General features: G+C 43.3%; 1 protein-coding gene across 3 annotated transcripts in view; it reads right to left on the bottom strand.

Moving 5' to 3' along the window:
• The window catches only part of CAMK1D (calcium/calmodulin dependent protein kinase ID), a 489620-nt gene that overhangs the window by 288297 nt on the left and 175622 nt on the right, over nt 1-25701 (bottom strand). Inside the window, exon 1 of one of the 3 annotated variants that reach the window (XM_028825992.2) lies at nt 3426-3481. The exons of the other annotated variants lie outside the window; for them this stretch is intronic. Within the exon in view, the coding sequence (XP_028681825.1) occupies nt 3426-3466 (41 nt within the window). The 5' untranslated portion in view covers nt 3467-3481. Of the gene's footprint in view, nt 1-3425; nt 3482-25701 lie in introns of those variants that run through there. 3 annotated transcript variants of the gene reach the window in all.

Here is a 25701-nt window from a genome sequence, read left to right as displayed (position 1 = left end):
ACCTAAAATACAAAAATGAGCCAGGAGTGGTGGCGGGCGCCTGTAGTCCCAGCTACTCGGGAGGCTGAGGCAGGGGAATGGCTCGAACCCGGGAGGCGGAAGTTGTTGCAGTAAACCGAGGTCATGCTGCTGCACTCCAGCCTGGGCGACAGAGTGAGACTCAGTCTCAAAAATAAATAAATAATAAATAAATAAATAAATAAGTGCACATTATTTTAAAATAAATTCTTTTCTCGGACAAGAGCAATTTAATCACAAAATGGTCAAAAATTGTAGCCTCCGACCAATCTGCTGTGACTTGCACATTTTAGGTGCTCCAAAACTGTTGGTCAAACGGAACTGCTGAAACCTGGAAAGGACTCCTCTGACTTTTAATGAGAATCAGGAATTCGGGAGCTGTCTTTTTGATTCATGACAGTTCACTAAACCAACCACTGGGTGAAATTATATCCATCCCAAATTAGACCAAGAAATAATCAGATGATACTGAAATGATGTGCCCTATTAGCTTAGTGTAGCTATTATTGGCTCTTTGCCTTTCTATGCTTTTTAGTCATTCTACATACAAATCAGACTGACTGTGTTATTAACTTGATGAACAGCATCGCTTCCAGCCTACTGCCCTTACCAGACTGTGTAACTGGGTCTGTAGACGTTACCCCCTGGCCTCTGACCATAAATTAAAATGTTCTTTTCTACTAATCATATTATTTTCCCCAGTGTCACGTCAGCACAATATTAAAGGCTGGTTTTAAAACACTGAAAAGCTGGGGTGCCATGGCTCATGCCTGTAATCCCAGCACTTTGGGAGGCCAAGGCAGGAGGATCACTTAAGACTAGGAGTTCCAGACCAGCCTGGACAACAGGATAAAACCCCATCTTTACCAAAAAAAATTCAAAAATGATCCGGCCATGGTGGTGCGTGCCTATGGTCCCAGCTACTCAGGAAGCTGAGGTAGGAGGACCACTTGGGCTGGGTGGCTGAGACTGCAGTAAGCCATGACTGCACCACTGCACTCCAGGGTGACAAAGAGAGACAGGAAGGAAGGAAGGAAGGAAGGAAGGAAGGAAGGAAGGAAGGAAGGAAGGAAGGAAGGAAGGAAGGAAGGGAGGGAGGGAGGGAGGGAGGGAGGGAGGGAGGGAGGGAGGGAGGGAGGGAGGGAGGGAGGGATGAAATTGGTGGTACTTGGCTTGAGACCGTCTAGGAAGTAGACAGGTGCCTTTTAGACCTATTGTTCCAGATTAGAATCAACTCTTCAAATGGAAAAACCTGTTTGCTAACCCTAACCCTTACAGACCCCAGAGAATCTGAATGGATCATAACAGTAATGAAGTCGGCTGGGCGCAGTGACTCACGCCTGTAATCCCAGTACTTTTCGGGTGCCAAGGTGGGTGAATCACAAGGTCAGGAGTTTGAGACCAGCCTGACCAACATGGTGAAACCCCGTCTCCAAGAATACAAAAATTAGCCGGGCATGGTGGCACATGCCTGTAATCCTAGCTACTCATAAGGCTGAGGCAGGAGAACTGCTTGAACCCCAGCAGCGGAGGTTGCAGTGAGCTGAAATCACATCACTGCACTCCAGCCTGGGTCACAGAGCGAGACTCCATCAAAAAGAAAAAGAGAGAAGGAAGGAAGGAAGGGGGGAAGGAGGGAAGGAGGGAAGGAAAGAAGGGGGGAAGCAGGGAAGGAGGGAAGGAGGGAAGGAGGGAGGGAGGGAAGGACGGAGGGAATGAGGAAGGAGGGAGGGACGGAAGGAGGGAGGGAGGGAGGGAAGGAGGAAGGGAGGGAGGGAAGGAGGGAGGGAGGGAGGGAAGGAGGGAAGGAAGGAATGACAGTAGTGAAGTAAATGGTCTCAATGTTCAATGTCTACGCAACTCTCCCGGCAGAAATTTGGCAATTTTAGAAGTGACATTAACTCCTTCTGATAGAATCTTCAGCTAAAAATCTTTACTAAATCGCACACCACTAATGACATTTTGTAGTGCTAATTCAGCACATTGACCTAAGAAAAGCCAGGCCCAATCTGGAAAATAAAGTTCTGCCAAGCAAACACAGCAAAAAGACTCGCTTTCACATGCCTGAAGAACAAATGTGTCCAAGAACATGGATATCCAACTTAGATACAATGTCTATTCATTAAAATGTATCTTTTAAAGCTCTCCACCTGACAATTACATAGTAAGCCTTACATTTGTTTATGCTAATGCTTAAGCTAAAAGTATTAAAATTCTATTCCTTAAAAAAAAAAAATAGAAAAAAACAAAAACAAAAAAACTCTAACTCGGGTTCTTATTAACTAGGACTGGTGCCTGACCAACCAGTTCAAATTAGAAACATATCCTTAACTTTAGCAAGTAGATGCTTAGGAACAGAGAGAATCCTTCAAAACAGCTACGCTTTCTCACTGAAAAATTTTCGTCTTCCTCTTTAACTGGTAAATTCCTCAATGATAAGCAACCCTGCATAATAGCTTCAAGAACCATGATGAGGCATTCTTAAATACCCACACGATTAGCTTAATTTTTGTCCAGATCAGTTTTCATTCTGAGTACAATCCTATGTCTGAAACTGCCACCAGGGCAGGTCTAGGTTATGACAATACTTGTCACAGGGAGAACGCATCAAAATGCTGACACAATCATTGCTTGTGACATCTTTGGTTTCTGCAGGTGTTTCTGTGGCACTAAATCTTTGCTGTTCACAGCCTCACTGATCCAAATGCAGAAGACAAATAAATTCCACGTGAAAGCTTACTGCCACACTCTTAAAAACACGCTTTGTTTAATAGCACTCCTTGCTTTCCTCCTTCACTTCTCTGACAGGCTCCCACGTTTTATCTCTGCTCTTTTCATGCCATTTGTTAAAGGTTGATATGGAACCGAAGTGAGTCAATCATTTTTTTTTCTTATACCAACAGGGAGCATCCATGGAAGCCTGCTTTTTGGAGACGGAGGCAGAATAAAATATTCAGGCCAGATACGGTGGCTCATGCCTGTAATCCCAACAGTTTGAGAGGCCAAGGCAGGAGGATCACTTGAGGCCAGGAGTTGGAGACCAGCCTGGACAACATAGCGAGACCCCCAACTCTACAAAAAAAAAAAGAAAAAGAAAAAATCGGCTAGGTGTAGTTGCACACGCCTGTAGTCCTATCTCCTTGGGAGGCTGAGGTGGGTGGATCGCTTGAGCCCAGGAGTTCAAAGTTACAATGAGCTATGATCACACCATTGCACTCCAGCCTACAGTGTGACAGAGTGAGACCCTGTCTCTTAAAAAAATATTCAGTTCCTTTTGAGATTACAAAATCTCCTTATAGCTACAGCGTAAAAAGCTGGCAACACTCAAGGGCAAATAAAGTGTCCATGTGGGCCATGCATGCATTTGTTGCCAGGGTATATTTTCCATGGATGACAAAGGTACTGACTTGGATGAAACTGCAACCGCCGGGATACTCTCTTTCTTCATCACCTGTGCGGACCTCTTCGCCAGCACTTCTCACTGTGGTCTTCCCAGATCTCCTGCTGGAGACAGATTTCTCCCTGCAGAGGTGGCTCTTCAGAGGCGAACTCCCCCTTCTCACTCCCATCCCTGATGGTGAGGGAACCAGACCTAGCAAACGCTCATGTTCTGCCCTCTGGCTGCTACAAAAATCCAACATGCTCCTAATGCCAGCCGCATAGCCCCATTGTCACATGGTGGGCAAAACCTGAATGGTGAAGTGGCGATGGGACAGAATGTTCATGATTAATCCCAACAGGCCATCCCTCATCCAGCCATTCCCACTCGCCAGATCCTCTGACTTTAGGCACTCTTTTGAGCTTATTTTCATTCTCATTCAGGGCAGATGTCTCAACAAGTAACTTAAAGGAAAATTCTTTTAAGCTCCCTGCTAACTAAACACACATCAATACACTTTAAGTATGCTTCAAGCTATTCCATAAAAAAACACAGAGTCCTTATAGGTAAAATAATTACTACATTTAAGGGACATTTGGCTGTGTCTGTGTAAAAAAAATCAATATTCTGGCTTAAAACAATCAATAAAAGTTTGAAATAGCAGAACACTGGAAAAATTCTAAATATCCATTAATAGGGGACTGGTTAAGTAAGTTACAATCTAAAAAAACAATGGAGGCCAGGCGTGGTGGCTCATGCCTGTAATCCCAACACTTTGGGAGACCAAGGCAGGAGGATTGCTTGAGGCCAGGAGTTTTGAGACCACCCTTAGCAGCGACCCTGTCTCTACAAAAATAAATAAATAAAAACTTAGCTGAGCGTGGTGGTGTGCGCCTGTAGTCCCAGCTACTTGAGAGGCTGAGGCAGGAGGATCACTTGAGCCCAGAAGTTCAAGGCTGCAATGAGCTATGATTGCACCACTGCCCTCCAGTCTGGGCAACACAGTGAGATCCTATTTCTAAAAATAAACAAATAAATAGATAAATAAAAATACAATGGAGTACTATGCAGTCATGTAAAATAATTAAGTAGATTTACATGTATAATACAGAATTATTCCCAAGATATACTGTTAAATGCAAAAACAAAGATGCAGAACATTGTGTATTTTATATTCCCATTAATTATCCCTATTTTACAGATGTGGAAATTGAACTCATCAAGGTTCAAGAAGTTGTCTAAATCTCAAAGCTAGTGTCTGGAGGGATTTTGACTCCGGTGTGACGAGTTGATGAAATGCTGCTGCTGGCAAGGTACCCTGGGACCACACTGTGGACATTTTGAACATCAGATGAACAGCGTCCACACAGTGCAGCCAGCAGTGAGAAGGCACGAGGCCTTGAATAAATGACAGAAACAAACAGAGCCAACTGATATGTAGTATTCTCAATCCCATCAAATGTGTTTTAGATAATTTTTGTGTTCTCTGACATCCTTTTGAACAGAAACAGGTAAGCATCCTCCCTAACAACGTGGTATGCCTCTGCCAGGCAGAAAATTCATTTATGATCTACATTTTCATTTATGCTACTGAATGATATAAAAAATACCTTCTCTATTTTTCCTTTAAAAATTTCTTGCTCTAGCAAGTGTTTGCTTCATAACTGGCTGGATCTCCCTACACTAGCCCGAAACACCCTGCATGTCTTTTGATCACTGAGCTGCACCTTGGGCAATTTAACAAACAAGGCTGTTAAGAGAATTTGGTCAAGATGCAAACTATTGCTGGGCGCAGTGGCTCAAGCCTGTAATCCCAGCACTTTGGGAGGCCGAGACGGGCGGATCACGAGGTCAGGAGATCAAGACCATCCTGGCTAACACGGTGAAACCCCGTCTCTACTAAAAAATACAAAAATCTAGCCGGGCGAGGTGGCGGGCGCCTGTAGTCCCAGCTACTCGGGAGGCTGAGGCAGGAGAATGGCGTGAACCCGGGAGGCGGAGCTTGCAGTGAGCTGAGATCCGGCCACTGCACTCCAGCCTGGGCCACAGAGCGAGACTCTGCCTCAAAAAAAAAAAAAAAAAGATGCAAACTATTCTGTGCTTCCTTACATATATATAAAGTTGGAGCACAGAGAACAAATCCTTTCCCTGAGAAAACAGGTTATTGTGCAAAGAATGAAGCTTCCCTAACCTAAATAATCATCATCATCATTATGATCATCATCACCATCATCATCACAGTCATTATCACCATCACCATCATCATCATCATCGCCATCACCAGTCATTATCATTTTCGCCGCCATCATCACAGTCATCATCATAGTTATCACCATCATCTCCATCACTGCCACCATCACCATCACCATCATCATCACCATCGTTGCCATCACCATCACCATCGTCAGTCATCATCGCCATCATCATAGTCATCATCACCATCATCATCGCTATCACCATCATCTCCATCATCACCATCATCACCATCACCATCATCACCATCATCATCACCATCGTCATCTCCATCATCACCATCATCACCACCATCATCACCATTATCTCCATCATCACCATCACAATCACCATCACCATCATCACCTCCATCATCACCATCATCATCACCATCATCACCATCATCACCATCATCTCCATCATCATCACCATCATCACCATCACAATCACCATCATCTTCATCATCACCATCATCACCATCACAATCACCATCATCTTCATCATCATCACCATCACCACAGTCATTATCATCATCATTTTCACCACCATCATCACAGTCATCAGAGTTATCACCATCATCATCATCCTTGTCATCACTGCCACCATCACTATCACCATCATCATCACCATCATTGCCATCATCACCATCACCATCAGTCATCGCCATCATCATAGTCATCATCACCATCATCATCACTATCACCATCATCTCCATCACCACCATCATCACCACCATCATCGCAGTTATCATCCCCACCATCATCGTCATCACAGTCATCATCATCATCGCCATCATCACGATCACCATTACCATCATCATCGTCATCATCATCACCATCATCAATACTGCTCATTAAAAACTGTATATAATTTTTTTGAGAGACAGGGTCTTGTCCTGTCATGCAGGCTGGAGTGCAGTGGCATGGTCACAGCTCCCTATAACCTCACATTCCTGGGCTCAAGCCATCCTCCTGCCTCAGCCTCCCAAGTCTAAATGAGCATAAGCTTATTTTTAAAAAACTATTTGCCAACTACTTCCCAATTCTAATAATAACCCTGCATGATAACATTATTATGGCCATCTTACAGCTGAGAAAACTAAGGTTGAAAAAGGCGAAAATTTTGCTAATATGGCACTAAACTGACATTGTAACCCTAGTTTGATGCCAAAGTCACGCTCTTTCATTTTTAAACCACGCCTCCTCACTGGGTATAATTTTACAATTTAGAAAGAGTAACAAGAGTGAGGGCGGTGCAGTGGTTTTCTTCCCATATGCCCCTCCCCCAAAATACTGTCTAAATTCTCATCCAAAATGGGCTACAACGGATAGACAAATCCATTGAAATTTTCTTAACCAGAGACCTCTCCTAGGAAACCCCAGTGACATTCTCTTCCTTCTCAGTTTCTGACAGCAATTGCCCACTTCAACCCCAAGGGCTGAAGACAGAGATTTTCTTCCCTCCTACTTCCATGAACCCAGACTCTCTATTAGGGGAGAGTGGAAGAATTGTTAAGTTGGACTTTTGGTTCTGTTCCTAAACCACTCTTTGTAGAATTAGGCACTCATCTAATTGCCTTGACATCTTAAAATTCTACATCCTACTTTTCTCTGTTTTCCAAAGTGCAAATACTGACTGACCAAAGTCCACAGATGCAAGACTGACCCTTACGTTGCCCCACTTGCTAATTTCTTCTCCTCCGAAATGGCAACCATCTCTCTTTATTCACTTCCTGACTCACAGAGCCAACTTAATCTTCAAGTATAGTTGACAGTTTCTCCCATTCCCTACAACATAATCACATTAACATTCCAGCAGAAAGAAAAGTTCATACTTCCTAGGCTTTAGTGCCATGGTAAAACGCTTTAATTGCTGTTCAATCATGTACACACAGATTAATCAATCTGTTGTGGGGTGCCAGATGGTGGGTGGGTGGGTGGATGGATGAATGAAAGAATGGGTGGATGAAATGGATGGATGGATGGATGGATGGATGGATGGATGGATGGATGGATGGATGGATAAATGAATGGATGGATGGATGAATGGGTAGATGAATGGGTGGGTGAGATGGATGGATGGATGGATGGATGGATGGATGGATGGATGGATGGAAGCATGGATGCATGGATGGATGGATGCATGGATGGATGCATGGACGGATGGACTGGATGGATGGATGGATGGATGGATGGATGGATGGATGGATGGGATGGGTGAGATAGATGGATGGATGGATGGATGGACGGACGGACAGATGGATCATGGGTGGGTGGGTGGATGGATGGACGGACAGATGGATGATGGGTGGGTAGGTGGATGGATGGACGGATGGATGGATGGACAGACAAATAGATGATAGAGATAAACAGATGAATAAATTTATAGATGGACATACAGATAGCATTTTTGTACAATTACAGACGCGTAACCAGGGCAGGTCTCTCTGCTGAGAATCGAACGGAATGAGGAGAGAACTCCAGGCGCATGTAGAAGCCTCTACCAGGGAGACAGAAGCACAAACGTAAGGCCTTTTGGGTTGGCAAGGCTCTGGTTACAGAAGAGCAGGAGGCTGTGTGAAGAGAGAGAAAATGGGGTTCACAAGATCCCTACAGGGCTTTAGGGCCTGTGGGCCATGGCAAAGACTTGACAATTTTCTTCTGAGAGATGTGCAAATCCACAAGTCGTAGGACACGCATTTCTTCTGTGTGACAGGTAAAAACAAACACAAAAAAGCCAGCCCATATAGGCAACACAAATGTCATAATTCCAGCTAAATTAATAATGACCAGATGTCAATCAGGCTCCCGAACTTTCTCCTAGGCCCATCTGTGCCCTTCCTTATAAAATTCAGTTTCAACAAGAACCCTGCTAACTCAGTTTAGCAAGAAGCCTCCACCACCTTGGACATCTGAGCCCCCCTGAGATCTGATGAGGGTCGTCATCCTCCAAAACCCCCAAGGTGATACTTGATCACCTTGGCCTGTATTCAGCAAGAGTCCTGTTAGGTGGGTTTAGCCAGAATTCCCCTTTCCTCTGATGTTCTTCTTAGTAATCTTCCATCCACTGACCACCCCCACGCAGCTCTGCTCCTGGGCATTATAAATCTCCTGTTTTCAGAGTTGAGCCCGATCTCTCTCCCACACTGCAAGATTCCCCTGCAACGGTCCCTATCACCATCGTCCTAAATGAAGTCTTCCTTACCATGCTTTAGCAAGTATCACTGGATCACTTTTTTCTTGAACACCCTTAAAAAGCGGACTCACGCCTGTAATCCCAACACTTTGGGAGGCCAAGGTGGGCGGATCACCTGAGGTCAGGAGTTCGAGACCAGCCTGGCCAACATGATGAAACCCCATCTCTACTAAAAATATAGAATTAGCCACGCTTGGTGGCACGTGCCTGTAATCCCAGCTACTCAGGAAACTGAAGCAGGAGAATCACTTGAACCCACGAGGCTGAGATTGCAGTGAGCCAAGATCATACCATTGCTCTCCAGCCTGGGCAAAAAGAGTAAAACCCCATCTTAAAAAACAAAAAAGTGGACTTGATAGTGATTTAGTCAAAGTTCCTCACTAAGCTACGAAAAGGCCTGTTGTTCTTGTCTCAATTCTCCCATGAGGCTGCCTACACTCTTCCTTTTTTTTTTTTTTTGCCTCAGTTTTGCCACCTGCAAAATGGACATGAGTTCCACTGCCCTCCCGCCCACCACTTTAGATGAAAGCTGCCAGGGAGAGCTCCTGACCTGCCCTGAGACCCTCCCAGTGGGGAAAGCCTTAACCACGCACGGTCTGCATGTTTGCTTTCTGCACAGCGCTGGCTGCAGGGAGAATACTAATGTTCTTCTTCATCGAATCACTAGTCTGCTGGACACCCAGCAACTGGCCTGCACCCTGCACCTCCTCGGGCCCTTCCTGGAACTGGCCCTCCATCCTCATCATGGCAAGCCAATGCATATGTCAGCAAAACGTTCTGGAAATGTATCTAAACCACACGCACAGAAATGTAATACTAATGTGATTTAACACTGTCCCACGTGCCATACACTTCAACGCTTCTGAAAAGTCTTAAACCTAAAAACCGGATACACAGATCGTTTCCACCGTTCAATCAGATACATCCCACAAGCAGCAGCAAAATGATCTCCCTTTCTCCACTCACTGTTCCCTTACCTTTACCTGCAGGAACAAATCACCACGTCTCACCTCTTATAAACGCGAGGGTCACAGAGCTAAAGAGATCACCTGTCAGCCTCCAGGATGCTTCAGTCCTGGCATCTTTCCTGAGGGTAAATGTCACAGGCAATGATACAGACCATGTTTCTTTACTGGATTTTAAAACAAAAATACCAACTCCAGCATAATCTCAACTAAGCGGGTCTACTTTCCCTGTGTGTTCCCAGCTAGTGGCTGACAGCGCCTTCCCCTTTCCACGGGCCTCACAGTGCGCGGAACAGAAAAGATCAGAGAGTACATTTTAAAAAGGAAAAGATGGAACACAAGTCATGCCACTGTCCTTTGGCCGAGCATTTGATACGGCCTCCAAGCAAGTGATATTTAGTCAGTCAGTTCCAATGCCTTGGCCATGCTTAATTACACAGAAAGATAATCTGGGTTTCTTGAAGAATTCAGGTTGATTACATTTCTAAATTAAAAAAAAATACAACGAAAACGTTGGAACATTTTAGGGGAAAAGAATTAGAAGGCATACATAGGTTAATCTTCTTAAGCAAGATGCAAAACTCAAAAGTCTCAGGGGAAAGGGGAAAATATTCAACTCCTGTTAGTAAAATATTAATAAAGAGATGATAGCCCTGTTACGTCAAGGGCTTCCCACTAACACAGCCATGTGCACAACTCCAGGGGCACTCACTGTGCACAGAAATCATGCCCAGCAGACATGGTCTGGGTGGGCCTGCAGATGCGGGGAAGGATACAGACATACAATTCACAGAATGGCCAACACGCATATTAACTGATGCTCAAAGCTCACTAGCAGTCGCCAAAATGCTGAACAAAACCTCGGCAAGGCAAATTTCTTCTCAGCAGGTTGGGAAAAGGTAAAGTGATGTGGGAGAGCTGCTAAGTATAAACTGCTACAACATTTTGGGAAACTAATCTGGCTATGTCTGTTACATTACATTTTAAGAACTCTTCTATACAAATAAAAGCATTAAGCTGGGCGCGGTGGCTCACACCTGTAATCCTAGCACTTTGGGAGGTCAAGGCAGGCGAATCACTTGAGGTCAGGAGTTCAAGACCAGCCTGGCCAACATGGCAAAACCCTGTCTCTACTAAAAATACAAAAACTAGCCAGGCATGGTGGTACCCATGTGTAATCCCAGCTGTTTGGGAGGTTGAGGCAGGAGAATCACTTGATCCTGGGAGGTGGAGGTTGCAGTGAGCTGAGATCACACCACTGCACTCCAGCCTGGGCAACAGAGCAAGACTCTGTCTCAAAAAATAAAAAAAGAAAAGAAAAAAAAAAGAAATAAAAGCATTATATAATGGTATATGTATAAAGAAAGATGTTTATTGCAACTCTATAAGAAGTGAAAAACAGGTCGGGCATGGTGGCTCACACCTGTAGTCCCAGCATTTTGGGTGACTGAGGCAGACAAATCACGAGGTCAGGAGTTCGAGACCAGTCTGACCAACATGGTGAAACCCTGTCTCTACTGAAAATACAAAAATTAACCAGGCGTGGTGGCGCATGCCTGTAATCCCAGCTACTCTGGAGGCTGAGGCAGGAGAATCGCTTGAACCTGGGAGGTGGAGGTTACAATGTGCCGAGATGGCGCCACTGCACTCCAGCCTGGCAACAAAGTGAGACTCCGTCTCAAAAAAAAAAAAAAAAAAAAAAAAATCAAGAAGTGAAAAACAATGAAAACAACAGAGATTCCTAGTAAGAGTTTAATGGTACATCTGTACTATGGAATATTACGTGGCTAGCTAAGACAGTCCCTCATTCAGCAGAATACTCTGTAGCAGTTTAACTAACTGATGAGATCTACATGCATTAACAGAAATAAACCTGGAAAACATAATTTATATCAATCTATAGAATACACACAAACCAACACTAACCACTACACTGTTTGGGTATATAATACATACACAGGTAGTGAAAGTACAAACACAATCAGGATACACCACCCGCTTAAAGTAAAGGTTGCCTCTGGAGAGAAAAGAGGGGTTACAATGGTTTGAAGGTCAGGCGCAGTGGCTCATGCCTGTAATCCCAGCACTGTGGGAGGCCAAGGTAGGTGGATCACCTGAGCTCAGATCAAGGCCGGTCTGGTCAACATGGTAAAACCCCATCTCTACTAAAAATACAAAAATTATCTGGGTGTGGTTGTGTGCACCTGTAATCCCAGCTACTCTGGAGGCTAAGGTAGGAGAATGGCTTGAACTCAGGAGGTGGAGGTTGCAGTGAGCCGAGATCACGCCACTGCACTCCAGTCTAAGAGACAGAGACTCCATCTCAAAAAAACAAAAATTAAAATAAACAAAAAAGACATGAAATATGGCTGGATGCATAGCTTTTTTTTTTTTTTCAGAAATCTGAAGCAAAGATGGCAAAATGTTAATTAACATTTGCTCAATCTGGGTGGTGGGTACATGGTAATCTGTTCACTGATTTTTCTACACTTTTTGGTAAATCTGGAATCTTTCATGATTTTCAAAAAATTAACCAAGGGCATAAAACATAATAGTGCCTTCAGGAAACTGCAGAGTTGGGAGGACACACATGGAAGGAGACCGTAGGTCCCAGCTCCCTGTGGAAAGTCCAGGTTTATGTATAGCATCCCAGCACAGCAGTTAACAGCCACACTGTGAAGCCCAGGGCAAGGTACTTATCCCCTCTGAGCCTGTGTCCTCACCTGTGAAATGCAGATGGTACCACCACAACTCCATGGGGTTATGAAGAGATTCAGTGAGAAGATGAAAAATCTACCCTCGCTACTTAGCGCGGTGAGTAAACAGTAACCGCATGGATGAGGCAACAGACCCTACCACGAAACTATTCACAAAACATTACAAGAACTCAGAGGCAAGAGAACTCAACTTTGCAGGCCAAAATTAAGCACCAAACCTTCACAAAGTAGCCACATTTGAGTCATCTTTCAGGAGCGGGAATTTTCCAGAGTAAACCTGTCCATGTTTGCAGAGTACAGGACCAACACTGTGTTAGAACCTAACTAAGGAGGCCCAGGGGTACTAAGAACGGCTTCTGGATGCTGGCCAGGCAGTTTTAATAACTTTACTTCACTCCTGGCCCCATTATTTCTTGGAGCTGATTTCATGGAGGACTTATTGGCCATTCTCATGAGGAGGAATCACCACTTAATGGGGTAGAGTTAACCACTAATGGCGATGGAAGAAGGGAATAAAGTCCCTGCTCTTATACACTTAGGGGAGGAAAAAAAAAGACCCAGAAAACACCGAACAAATAAAAACAAGTCACTTCAGAACCAAGAGTGAAATCTGGTAGTATCCTAAGAGGTTGGAGCCAGAGCTGGTGTTAGCAGACAGAGCTGGGAGAGACGGGGCCTGGCCTGGCTGTGCACAGATGTGCAAAGGGCCCTGTGGTGGGTGGGTAACTGAGAGCAGGCAGAGTCCCCACAGGCAAGGCAAGCAGGTGCACGCGATGGGCTGTAGCAGCGACTGTGCCTCACTTCCTGTGTCTCAGCTTATCTTAATGCTTTTCCAGCTAACAGAATCCTGATGTCACCAGGGCAACAATGTGGCCAGTGGCTAGCTGCTCACCAAACCGGTTTCCTTCTCTTCCCAGGCACAGAGCTAGACTCTAGTTCCCAACCTTGCAGTTATCTGTGGTCACATGACTGGGCTCTGCCAATGGAGCCTAAATGAATGACATGGGCACTTCTAGGCTGGCCCACAAACACCTCTCACACATGACTCACCACTCTAGTTCACCACCTGCCTGCTAAACGCAGAGGACTCCAAGGTCCTGGAGGAGGACAGTGCACAAGATACAAGGAGCTTAGGTCTCAGTCCCCACGCGGAAGAACTACTGCCAACCAGGAAAATCCGCACTGATCCCTGACAAGAGAAAAATAATGGCTTATTTTGTTAAGCCATTAAAATGTGGAGGTTTGGCCAGGCGCGGTGGCTCATGTCTATAATCTCAGCACTTTGGGAGGCCGAGGTGGGCGGATCACCCAAGGTCAGGAGTTCGAGACCAGTCTGGCCAATATGGTGAAAGCCTGTCTCTACTAAAAATACAAAACTTAGCCGGGCGTGGTGGCACATGCCTGTATTCCAGCTACTCGGGAGGCTGAGACAGGAGAATTGCTTAAACCCGGGATGTAGAGGCAGCAGTGAGCCAAGATCTTGCCACTGCACTCCAGCCTAGGTGACAGAGCAAGACTCCACCTAAAAAAAATAAAAATTAGCTGGACATGGTGGTGGGCGCCTATAATCCCAGCTGGGGAAGCTGAGGCAGGAGAATCACTTGAACCTGGGAGGCAGTTGCAGTGAGCTGAGATCGCGCCACTGCACTCCAACCTGGGTGACAAAGTGAGACTCCATGATTGGTTAATAGATAGATAGATAAATAGATAGATAGATAGATAGATAGATAGATAGATAGATAGATAGATAGATAATAGATAGATAGATAGATAGATAGATAGATAGATAGATAGATGGATGGATGGATGGATGGATGTGGAGGTTGGTTTGTTACAAGAGCTAACATTGGCCTATTGCACCAAATTACAGAAGTACAATCCCCAAAATTCCCTTCCAGCTGGAGGCAGCCAGTGGGACTCCAGCCAAGCCACCCCGTGAGGCTTGCAGAAGAACTCCTGCAAAGGGGTTGATTCAGCTATCTGGCAGATTCTTTTGTCCCTTGCCCAGGAGATGTCCTGGAATAAGAATGTGATGGCTGGATCTCCAGCAGTCAGCTTGTGACCCTGAGGATGAAGTTTCTAACGGTGACGGACCAGAAATAAAACAGAAAGAACCTAGGGTTTCTTGTATCTTTACAGAGCCACCATACTAGCCTTGCAGACCCGATTTTTAAAATTATTTTACATGAAATAATAAACCCATAATCTATTTATGCCATGTCAGAACACTAACTGCTCCTCCCAAGTTTTCTGTTACTATCAGCCAATTTTGCCTCTTTAAAAATAAAGTGGCCACAAAGATGACCCGGTTAGACCGGAGGGGCTGTGTCATTTGAAGAGTAGTGGGAGGTGGGTGGCTCATGATAACACAAAGTCATTATCATAATGGCACTAAAGACTCAAAAAGCACAAAAACTTGGTATCTAACACTTTCCATGAAGCAGAAAACAGTACAGACTGGAAAGTAAACAGATCACAAGTTTATGGCAGGAAAAAGGGTAAACTCATGATCGGGTCAGTCTGCGAAGGAGGACGGCAGCACATTATGGAATGATAACCAGGAGATGGTACTTGGAGTGATGTACGAGCCACCTCCTTCCGTTCAGATAATCTCACAGCCAGATGAACGATGCAAGGGAAAGCTGATTCAGTGCAGAGGAACACCAACCACTGCCAATACACAAAGCGGTGCAGTTGGAACGGGCAGTCTTTCAACATGTTTTTAATGTTTAATTTTTGTGGAGACATAGTAGGTGTATATATTTACAGAGTGCATGAGACGTTTTGATACCGACACGCAATGCGTAATAATCCCATCATGGAGAATGGGGTATCCATCCCCTCAAGCAATTACCCTTTGTGTTACAAACAATGCAATTATAGTCTTTTAGTTGTTTTGAAATGTACAATTATTATTGACTGTAGTCACCCTGTTGTGCCATCAAACAGTCTTATTCATTCTTTCTATTTTTTTACCAATTAACCATCCCCACTTCCCACCTACCCCCCTCTCCAACCTTTCCCAGTCTCTAGAAGCCATCCACCTACTCTCTACCTTCATGAGTGCGACTGTTTTGCTTTTTAGATCCCACAAATAGGTAAGAACATGCGATGTTTGTCTTTCTGTGCCTGGCTTATTTCACTTAACACAATGATCTCCAGTTCCATCCACGTTGTGGAAAATGACGGGATCGCATTCTTTTCATGGCTGAATACTACTCCACTGTGCATAGGTGCCGCATTTTCGTTATCCATCCATCTGCCGACAGACATTTAAGTCACTTCCAAACCTTGGCTACTGTGAACAGTGCTGCAACTAACACAGGAATGCAAATACCTCTTTGATACACTGATTTCCAGAAAGGTCAGTCTTGAAAATAAAAAGATAAACAGGAATCTTTTGGCCAAGTGGTCAGTATGAATCTGTTGAGTAAAGGGATGGAGACAAAGTCCCAAATTAAGAAAATTATAAATTGGAAATTACAGTTTCCAATTATAAATTTTTCTAATTATAAATGAAAAAAATGAGATTTTTTTTCTGTTATAGCAATGATTTAATTGCTCAATAACCTACCCAGGGAGAGGGCTGTCAACTGGAAATGATGGGCTAGGCTAGCCAAAACTCTCCCCTGTGTAGTATTTCTAATAAGCCTTTATTGGGAAGAGCCGGGTAAGGGACCTGTTAGAAATTTACTACGAGAGAATTCTCTGATCCTAGATTATAAATCTTTGTAATTAGAGACAGAAAATCTCCTTCGACTTTACTGTCAATTCCCTGGCCTCATCATTTAGCAGTTATTTGCCATATCTACCACCCAGGTAAGAGGACCAGCAAAAGCAATTTTTCAGTTTGTGACCAACCCGGAGAGAACTGGATGAGAACATTATTGCTTAGAAAACAGAGAAAGGCCAGGCAATGTCAGGAGAGGGCAGTTTTCCGTCTTATTTCCTCAGTGATAATTAGTTTGCAGTTTGTATTTCTCACTGGAGCATGTAAGTTGGGTCTCGAAGGAGTGAGCACCATCCCACGCTCTTTCTGTGCAAAATGGGAGGCGTGGTTTGGATCCGTTCCACTGCGATGATTCGCTGGAGTCTCTCCTGCTCCGTGGCGGTTCACGATGGTAGACGCTGTAATCATTATGTTTATCATCAGTAACTTGGTTCCAAATAATTGGACTTTGTTCACAGACAGTTTGTTTAAGCAAATGTGATGCACATAGTAAGCTCCAGGCACTAGAACCTTCTGACGTTGGTAATTTCCATGTGTCCCTGGCAACCACTATCTCATTTCAGGACGGGAGAAGGGGGATGAATGCACTCTGGGAAGCCTCTTGGAGCCAGCCTTGTTGTGTGCCTAACTAGGTCCTTAATATATATTTCTGAAGACAAACAAGTTATCAGCACTTCATAATCAAACTGTGATGGACTCTCTGTGAATGCTCAAAGCAGGAATAATGATGCGAATAAAAACTTCGTGAAGGCATCTGCTGCCTGTTTTATTTTCTACAGGAGAAGCCTCACATGTAGGGTCCTTGAAGCCTGCGCTCAAATTAATTGTCTTATCCTGGATAATGTCAACCTTTTTTTTCTTTTTTTTTCTTTTTTGAGGCAGAGTCTCACCTGTCGCCCAGGCTGGAGTGCAGGGGCACAATCTCAGCTCACTGCAACCTCCACCTCCCGGGGTTCAAACAATTCTCCTGCCTCAGCCTCCTGAGTAGCTGGGATTACAGGCACCTGCCACCACACCCGGCTAATTTTTGTATTTTTAGTAGAGATGGGGTTTCACCATGTTGGCCAGGCTGGTCTCGAACTCCTGACCTCAAGTGATCCTCCAACGTCGGCCTCCCAAAGTGCTGGGATTACAGGTGTGAGCCACCGCACCCGGCCTAATTGCAACTTCTGATTACCTCAGTCTCCAGTTTTAATGATGAAACAGAAAGAAAGGGGTCTAAAAAAGTAAACTGCAAAACTAGTTCTTGGCAGAAACTAGGGGAACTGCTGCCTCCCCAGACCCCGAGGCCATGGGAAGACTTTCCTGGAACCCCCGTCAATTCTCCAAGACCCCACAAAACACACAACAGGACTTCCGCGCTTCTCCATTGGTTAGACTACACAAACCAAAACTATTAACATGTCAATTACCGAGCTGTCTGTTCCCACCAAAATACCTACCATGTTGAATGGGAAGATTACCAACTGTCAGACCTGGATGACTCAGAGATCATGAAATTCAACCACCTCACTTCCCAGAAAAGGAAACTGAGGCCCAGAAAGGAAGAAGGGCTTGCCTAAGACCCAGTTGCTTACAACACTGAGGTAATTCAGTCCCGTGCTTTCCCCAAACAAGATATTCATGTCCATCTGAGAGTTCAGCTTGTCTAGGGCTCTCCACTCACAGTCTGAAGGGAGCAGCCTCACTGCGTTCCTGTGCTGATGCCAACAGCCTCCGGGTTCAGCGGGGGCAGCGCTGAGGAATGCGTGGCCTTGGGAGCCGGCCAGACCTTGATCCAAATCCCAACACCAGAGCTCATCAGCTGTGCAGATTTGGGAAATGACTTAACTACCCTGAATGGCAGCTTCCGCTTACACAGAGCAGGGATACTATTCCCTCCCTTAGAATCACAGTAAACACTGTGTGCTTACGTATATCACGGGCACACCATCGAGCTTCATACGGGGTGGCCAGTTGGCTTAATGTCTTTTTCATGAGTTTATAAGAGAAAATCCACATTTATTTCCATTTCCAAAACCTTACCTCCATGAAGCACATGACAAGAGATCCACATTCATCCCAGTGTCATATGGGGAAAAAAGGCTTCTTATCTATTCTTGCCCATATTTAATCATTTTCATCCTGAAAGGCTCATGGGTATCTAGCCGTGGAAAAAAAATTCATTATAATATATATTGCCTTAAGGGCTTTCTTCATGACTTTTCCCAGCACTTGTATTTTTAAATTACATTTGCTTAAAAGAGACTTTCTTGCTCAGCCAGCACGAGCAAAATTTGTGTGTGGCCACTGTACACGGAGTAACGGACTACCCGGCATTGTGTGGTTCATCTCTATGACCTGAGAAGACAGACTCACAGACCCGCTACTAAACACTCACGAGCACCAGCCGTCTACAGCACGTATGTCATCTAAATCAAGCAAACTCATGGTCAATAGAAATCATGCCATCCAGAAATACAGACTCATAGGGAGGGGAGCCCCTTTGTCCCAATTTGCCAGGACAATCCCAGTATAATTATTCCTAGTGCCCCTTTGCACCCAGAAAACTGTGCCAATGTGGACAAGACACTCCATGGTGATTACACATACCATTCGCACATGGCAGGTACCCACAGGTAAGACGTCCTCAGTAAAGAAGAATCCATGAACCCTGACCCCAGTGCGCCACCCTGGTTGGGAAGGCGGTCCACCCTCTCTGAGTATTTGTTCCCTCTTATGAAAAAACTGAGAATTATGCTACCTACTTTGCAGGGTGATTTTAACATCAGAGATGTGCCCTGCAGGGCGCTTGGGACATCTGTGCCTTACAAAGGCAGCTATGACGACGAGAGTGAAGATCAGAGAGCAAGCACAGGGGCTCACACCTGTAACCTCAGCACTTCGGGAGGCCAAGACGGGCGGACTGCTTGAGACCAAGAGTTCAAGACCAGCCTGGGCAACGAGGGGAGACATTATCAAGTCCAGGAGTTCAAGACCAGCTTGGGCAACAAGGTGAGACACTATCTCTACAAAAAATAAGAAAATTAGCCAGGTGTAACGGCATGCACCTGTAGTCCCAGCTACTCAGGAGGCTTAAGCAGGAGGATTGTTTGAGCCTAGGAGTTTGAGGTTGCAACGAACCATGATCATATCACTGCAGTCCAGCCTGGGTGACAGAAAGGAACCCTGTCTCCAAAAAGAAAAAAAAAAAAAAGTGAGGATTTCATCACTTTACCTGTCTAGAGCTGTTTCCTTATCTATAACACCTGACACTCACAAATCATTTTACCTTTGACATGGTGCCTCCCTACCCATGAGGGGTGTGATTGTTAAAATCAGGAGGTGGGCTTAGACCCCATGAGTCTCTTCCAACTCTGATCGCCTATGATTCTACTATTCCAAGATTTGCTGCCTACAAATGTACCACACCTTCCAGAAAGGACAGCAGCAGTCACTGAAATCACGCTTGTCTGTACTATAGAATTCTATTGGCACCTCTTCCGCAAGCCACCTGAATTTTCTCAGATTTCCTACATGCAGAATGAATATGATTCTTACTTTAGGACGATCAATGTGAGGCACTAACTAGGCACTTCATTCTGAAAGTGACTTGTACATTTATCGCTGAGGCACTTTTCTAGCTAGCATGTGCTAATATGTGACAGTCAAGTGTTAAGATATTAACATGCTTCCTCTTATTGTATCATTGTAGTTATGTCTGTGGACTTCTGAGCCATACAACCTAGATCATTCCTTGACTAAGTAGCTATGTGACCCTGGCAAATGACTTAATTCCTCCAAGGAGGTAACATCATCTCTAAAATGTGACTAACACCACCCACCTAATAGGGTTATTGTGATGATTAAATGGGTTACTATAAGGATAATGCTGAGAACAATGCCTGGCCCTTAGTAAGAATTAGATAACTGTTATTTGACTTGTCGTTGCTACTAACGGCCAAATAAAAAAGTTTTTAAAAATCAAGCGCCAAAAAATATTATGCTACTATTTGTTCTAAATAGCGGGGACATACGACATGCAGGACCAGCCGAGAGGGAGCAAGCCCACTAAACCCATGCCGCCCACTAATTACAGGTTAAATTTCTGCACAGAATACAAAAACCAACTCCTTGAGGTTCTGCAAAGGAAATAGTATCAGAGAGACTGAGAAAGAAGTCAAAAGTGGAAGAAATATCCATTGGTAAGTTTCCTGGATTAATTTTCCTCCTTTATCTCTTGACTTTGATCCAAAAGCAAGTCAAAGCCGGGTACAGTGGCTCACGCCTATAATCTCAGCAATTTGGGAGGCCGAGACAGGCGGATCATTTGAGGTCAGGAGTTGCAGACTGGTGTGACCAACATGGTGAAACCCCGACTCTACTAAAAATACAAACAAACAAACAAACAAAATTAGCCAGGCGTGGTGGCGCACACCTGTAGTCCCAGTTACTCAGGAGGCTGTGGCAAGAGAATCCCTTGAACCTGGGAGGCAGAGCTTGCAGTGAGCCAAGATCACACCACTGCACTCCCGCCTGAGCAACAGAGCAAGACTCCCTCTCAAAATAAATAAATAAATAAATTAATTAATTAAAATAAAATAAAATAAAAAAGCAAGTCAAGTCAAGGAACTGCACCCTAGAAGAAGACACCAAAATTCCAAGAAAAATCCCCTTTTTCTGGCCAGAGGACTGAGACAAGCAGTCCCTGAAAGTGTAGAGTCAGGTGGAAAAGCCCAGGTATTTTTTTTTTTTCTCTCTTACTTTCTACCTGCCCTGCTCTAAGGCCAGCCCTAGTCATGAGGTTACACTACTGCTAGGCAATATAAGCCCCTAAAATCCCAAGAAATAACCCTTCTCCCTGGTCAACGAAAGTGGGAATAAAAGGGTTCTATGGTCTAGAAAGTGTAAGGGAGATTTTATTTGTTTATTTATTTTTGAGAAATGGGGTCTTGCTACATTGCCTAGGCTGCTCTCAAACTCCTGGGCTCAGTCGATCCTCCCACCTCGGCCTTCTGAGTAGCTGGGACTAGAGGTGAGGTTCTGATTTTTTTTTTTTTTTTTTTTTTGAGATAGGGTTTTGCTCAATGATATGATCATGGCTCACTACAGCCTCAACCTTCCAGGCTCAATCAATCCTCCTGCCTCAGCCTCCCAAGTAGCTGGGACGACAGGCATGCACCACCACACCTGGCTAATTTTTGTATTTTCAGTAAAGATGGGGTTTCGCCACATTGCCTAGGCTGGTCTTGAACTCCTGGGCTCAGGCAATCTGCCTACCTCAGCCTCCCAAAATGCTGGGATTACAGGCTGGAGCCACCACACCCGGCCTCTGATTATTTTTATCTTCCTTTTCTCTTGCTTTGCTCTGAGGCCAGCCCCAGTTATGAAGAACTGCAAAATAGCAAAATCACGTATGTGGTGTGGGAGGGTAAAGCTCTCAGACATATCCATCTGCTGCGAAGAGACCTGGGAAAAAGGACCCCCGAGATCGAGGGTGTGAAAGAAATCCCAGAGAGAAGAGAGTTCAAAAAAAGAGATCTTATAAATCTGTGTATGCATCAGCACAAGTCCCAGGCTCACCCAGGAAATGCTCATGCATAAAACACACCCAAAGAAACAGGGCTTTGAGAATTAAACTACAACTTAAAGAACCACGCAAGTCCCATACTAACTCCTGAAAAGTGTGTATGTGGGGCAGATACAAACAGCATAGCAAAGGCTTTGAAAACTAAACTGATACCATTACCACCACTCACAAAAGGCAGGGCAGACTTGCCCTCTGAGCCTGATTTGGTTGACTATCTGCTTTTTAAAGAAAACAAAAGGCAAAGGAAAGGAAAAAATTTTCAACTTTTTCCAGTAGATTTTAACAAGATTCAGAATCTCACAATATAATGTTTAAAATGCATAGGATATAGGGCCAGGCGCAGTGGCTCACACCTGTAATCCCAGCACTTTGGGAGGCCAAGGCGGGCAGATCACTGGAGGTCAGGAAGGAGTCTGAGACCAGCTTGGCCAACATGGTGAAACCCCATCTCTACTAAAAACACAAAAATTAGCCAGGCATGGTGGTAGGTACCTGTAATCCCAGCTACTTGGGAGGCTGAGGCAAGAGAATTGCCTGAACCTGAGAAGCGGAGGTTGCAGTGAGCAGAGGTCACGCCACTGCATTCCAGCCTGGGCAACAGAGCAAGACCCTATCTCAAAAAAAACACAAACAAACAAACAAACAAAATACACAGGATACAATCCAAAATTATTTATCATACTAAACAAACAGGAAAGACACAATCAATAGATGCCAACCCCCAGACGATTCAGATGTTGGAATTACCAGACACCACTGTAAAGCAGCTCCCTAAGTAAGTGGGAACACTGTTGAAATGAATGAAAAGACAGACATTTTTAGAAGTAAAACTTTTGGAAAAAATTGGAATTTTAGACTTGAAATGTACAATAATTGAAATTTTTTTAAAAATTCACTAGATGGGTAAAAACAACAAAATGTAGATGACAGCAAAAAGACTCAAACTGGAAGACAGAATGATCTCGTAGAGAAAATAAAATGAACAATAGGTGAAGAGAGCTTAAAGATATCTGGGACAATATCAAAAGATCTAATATTCACGTCACTGCAGTCAAACAATGAGTGAAGAAACAGAAAGAGATTGGTACAGAAAAAAATATTTAAAGAAAGAATGGCTGAAAACTTCCTTATAGAAGTTCATCAAATCCCAAGCAAAATAAACTCAAAGAAAAGAACACCCACACAATAATGAAACTGCCAAAAATCAAAAATAAAGAAAAACAATCTTGAGACTAGCCGGAGAAAATCAACACATGACCCCTCTATAGGAAAATGCGACGCAAATGAGTCCAATTTCTCATCATGAACGATGGAAGCCAGAAGACAACGGGAAAAGAAATCCTTAAAGATTTTAGATTCTATCCAATGAAAGTCTATATCCAATAAAATACCATTTGGAAATAAAGGGGTAATAAAGACATTCTCAGTGAAGGAAAAAAGAGGGAGAAAAAGACTTTATCAGCAGAAAATGTTCTCTAAAATAAATGCTAAAGGAAATCCTTCAGGTTGAAGGAAAATGATGGGAAAAGAAAACTTGGAACTTTAAGAATAAAGAGAGAGCTAAAGAAATGATAAATATCTGGATAAATATGACAGATAATTTGTCTCTGCTTAACTTCTTTATAATTAGAATGACTGTTGAAAGCAAAAATTAAAATGATGCTTTATGTATGTAGATGTAATAAATATAAAAACTATGAAGAGGAGACAGTAAACAAGTCTATTTGGTTATAGGACTTTTAGATTTTCTTCAAGTGATAAAATGCTATCTTAATTTCAGATTTTCTTCAAGTGATAAAATACTGTCTTAAAGGCTGTGAAGTGGTAGGCATTATATAAATCCCTAAAAAACACACACACAAACACAAAAAAAGAAAGAGTCAGTAGACAGAGTCAGAGAAAAAGTTTAAATTGAATATTAAATATATCATATAACACAAAAGAAGGCAGCAAAAGGGTGAAGAGAGAAAAAAAAAAAACAGAAGAGATCAACACAAAGCAACTAATAAAATAGTAGGCCCACTATTTACTCTAATAATTAGAGTAAATGTAAATGGTTCAAATATATCAGTAAAAGCATACAGATTATTAGACTGGATTTCAAAAAGCTACAGTCCAAATATATGCTATCTATAAGAAACACCTATAAATATAATGATATATATAAGGTCAGTTAAAAGGATGGGAGAAGTATCATGCATACTAACCAAAGAAAAATGAATATTGGCCGGGCGCGGTGGCTCAAGCCTGTAATCCCAGCACTTTGGGAGGCCGAATCCGGCGGATCACGAGGTCAGGAAATCGAGACCATGCTGGCTAACATGGTGAAACCTCGTCTCTACTAAAAAAAAATACAAAAAAACTAGCCGGGCGAGGTGGCGGGCGCCTGTAGTCCCAGCTACTCGGGAGGCTGAGGCAGGAGAATGACGCAAACCCGGGAGGCGGAGCTTGCAGTGAGCCGAGATCGCGCCCCTGCACTCCAGCCTGGGCGACAGAGCCAGACTCCGTCTCAAAAACAAAAAACAAAAAACAAAAAACAAAAAAAAAAAAGAATATGAATAGACAAAGTAAACTTCAGAACAAGGACATCCATGAAAAAGAGGGCTGTCATATAATGATAAAAGAATAAATTCACCACAAAGAAGTAACAATATTAAATGTATACCTATCTAAAAACAGGGCTTCAAAATATATGAGGCAATAACTGAAAGAAAAATAGGACACATCCAACATTATACTTGGATGGTTATTTCAGCACCCCTTTCTCGGTAACAAATAGAATAAGCAGACAGAAAATTGGCAGGGATGCAGAAGCCCTGAATGATACTATGCTTTTACCTAATTTACACTCTACTCACTAATGGCAAAACACAAAGTCTTTTTAAGTACACATGGAACATTCAACAAGATATACTACATATATAAATCAAACTTTATCATAAAACAAACTTTAAATTAAAAAAAAATAAAATCACAAAGTTATCTGACTGTCATTTACTTAAACCAGAAACCAGTATCAGATTATGTAGAATATTCTCAAATATTTGGAAAGCAAACAACTCACTTCTAAATCGTCCATAAGTCAAAGACAGGCAAGTTAGAAAACATCTTGAATTAACTGAAGTAAAAATACAACATACCAAAAATTTTTGGAATGTAGCTTGGAGAGAAATGTATGACATTAAATGCTTATATTAGAAATAAGAACTAAAATCAAACATATAACATTTCACTTCAAGAAACTAGAAAAATAAGAGCAAATTAAACCTAAATTTGGCAGAAGGAAAGAACATATAAGGATAAGAGCAGGAATCAATGAAATTGAAAACAGAAAAACCATAGAGCAAATCAATCATACCAAAAGCTGTCTCTTTAAAAAGATATATAAAACTGATAAACCTCTAGCCAAGCTGATTTTAAAAAGAGAACACAAATTACCAATTTTCAGAATGAATGAAGAGATATCACTACAGACCCTATAGACATTAAAGGGCTGATAAAAGAACATTATGAACAACCCTAAGCCCCGGTATGTGACAACTCAGATCAGATGTGAACAAGTATTTTTATAATGGGCAAACAGCAAATATTTAAAATTTGTTGGTCACATGGTCTCTGTCATAACTATTCCAGTCTGCCATTATAGTGCAAAGATAGCCATGGACAATAAGCAAATGAACAGGCATGGCTGTGTTCCAATAAAACTTTATTCACAAAAAGAGGTGGCTGGCCTGTGGGCTTCAGTCTGCTAATGCTTAGCTTTGAGTAACTTAGATGAAAAAGACCAGTTCTTTAATAGATCAAAACTACCACTCAGGAAAAAACAGGTAATCTGGATATACTACTGTATCTAGGAAAGAAATGGAGTCTGTAAAGTACTTCCAAAGAAAACTGAA

The sequence above is a fragment of the Macaca mulatta genome, chromosome 9, assembly GCF_049350105.2.
Source record: "Macaca mulatta isolate MMU2019108-1 chromosome 9, T2T-MMU8v2.0, whole genome shotgun sequence".
NCBI lineage: Eukaryota > Metazoa > Chordata > Mammalia > Primates > Cercopithecidae > Macaca > Macaca mulatta.
Note: the sequence above shows the minus strand (reverse complement) of the source record. Positions and strands in the feature narration are given on the sequence as shown.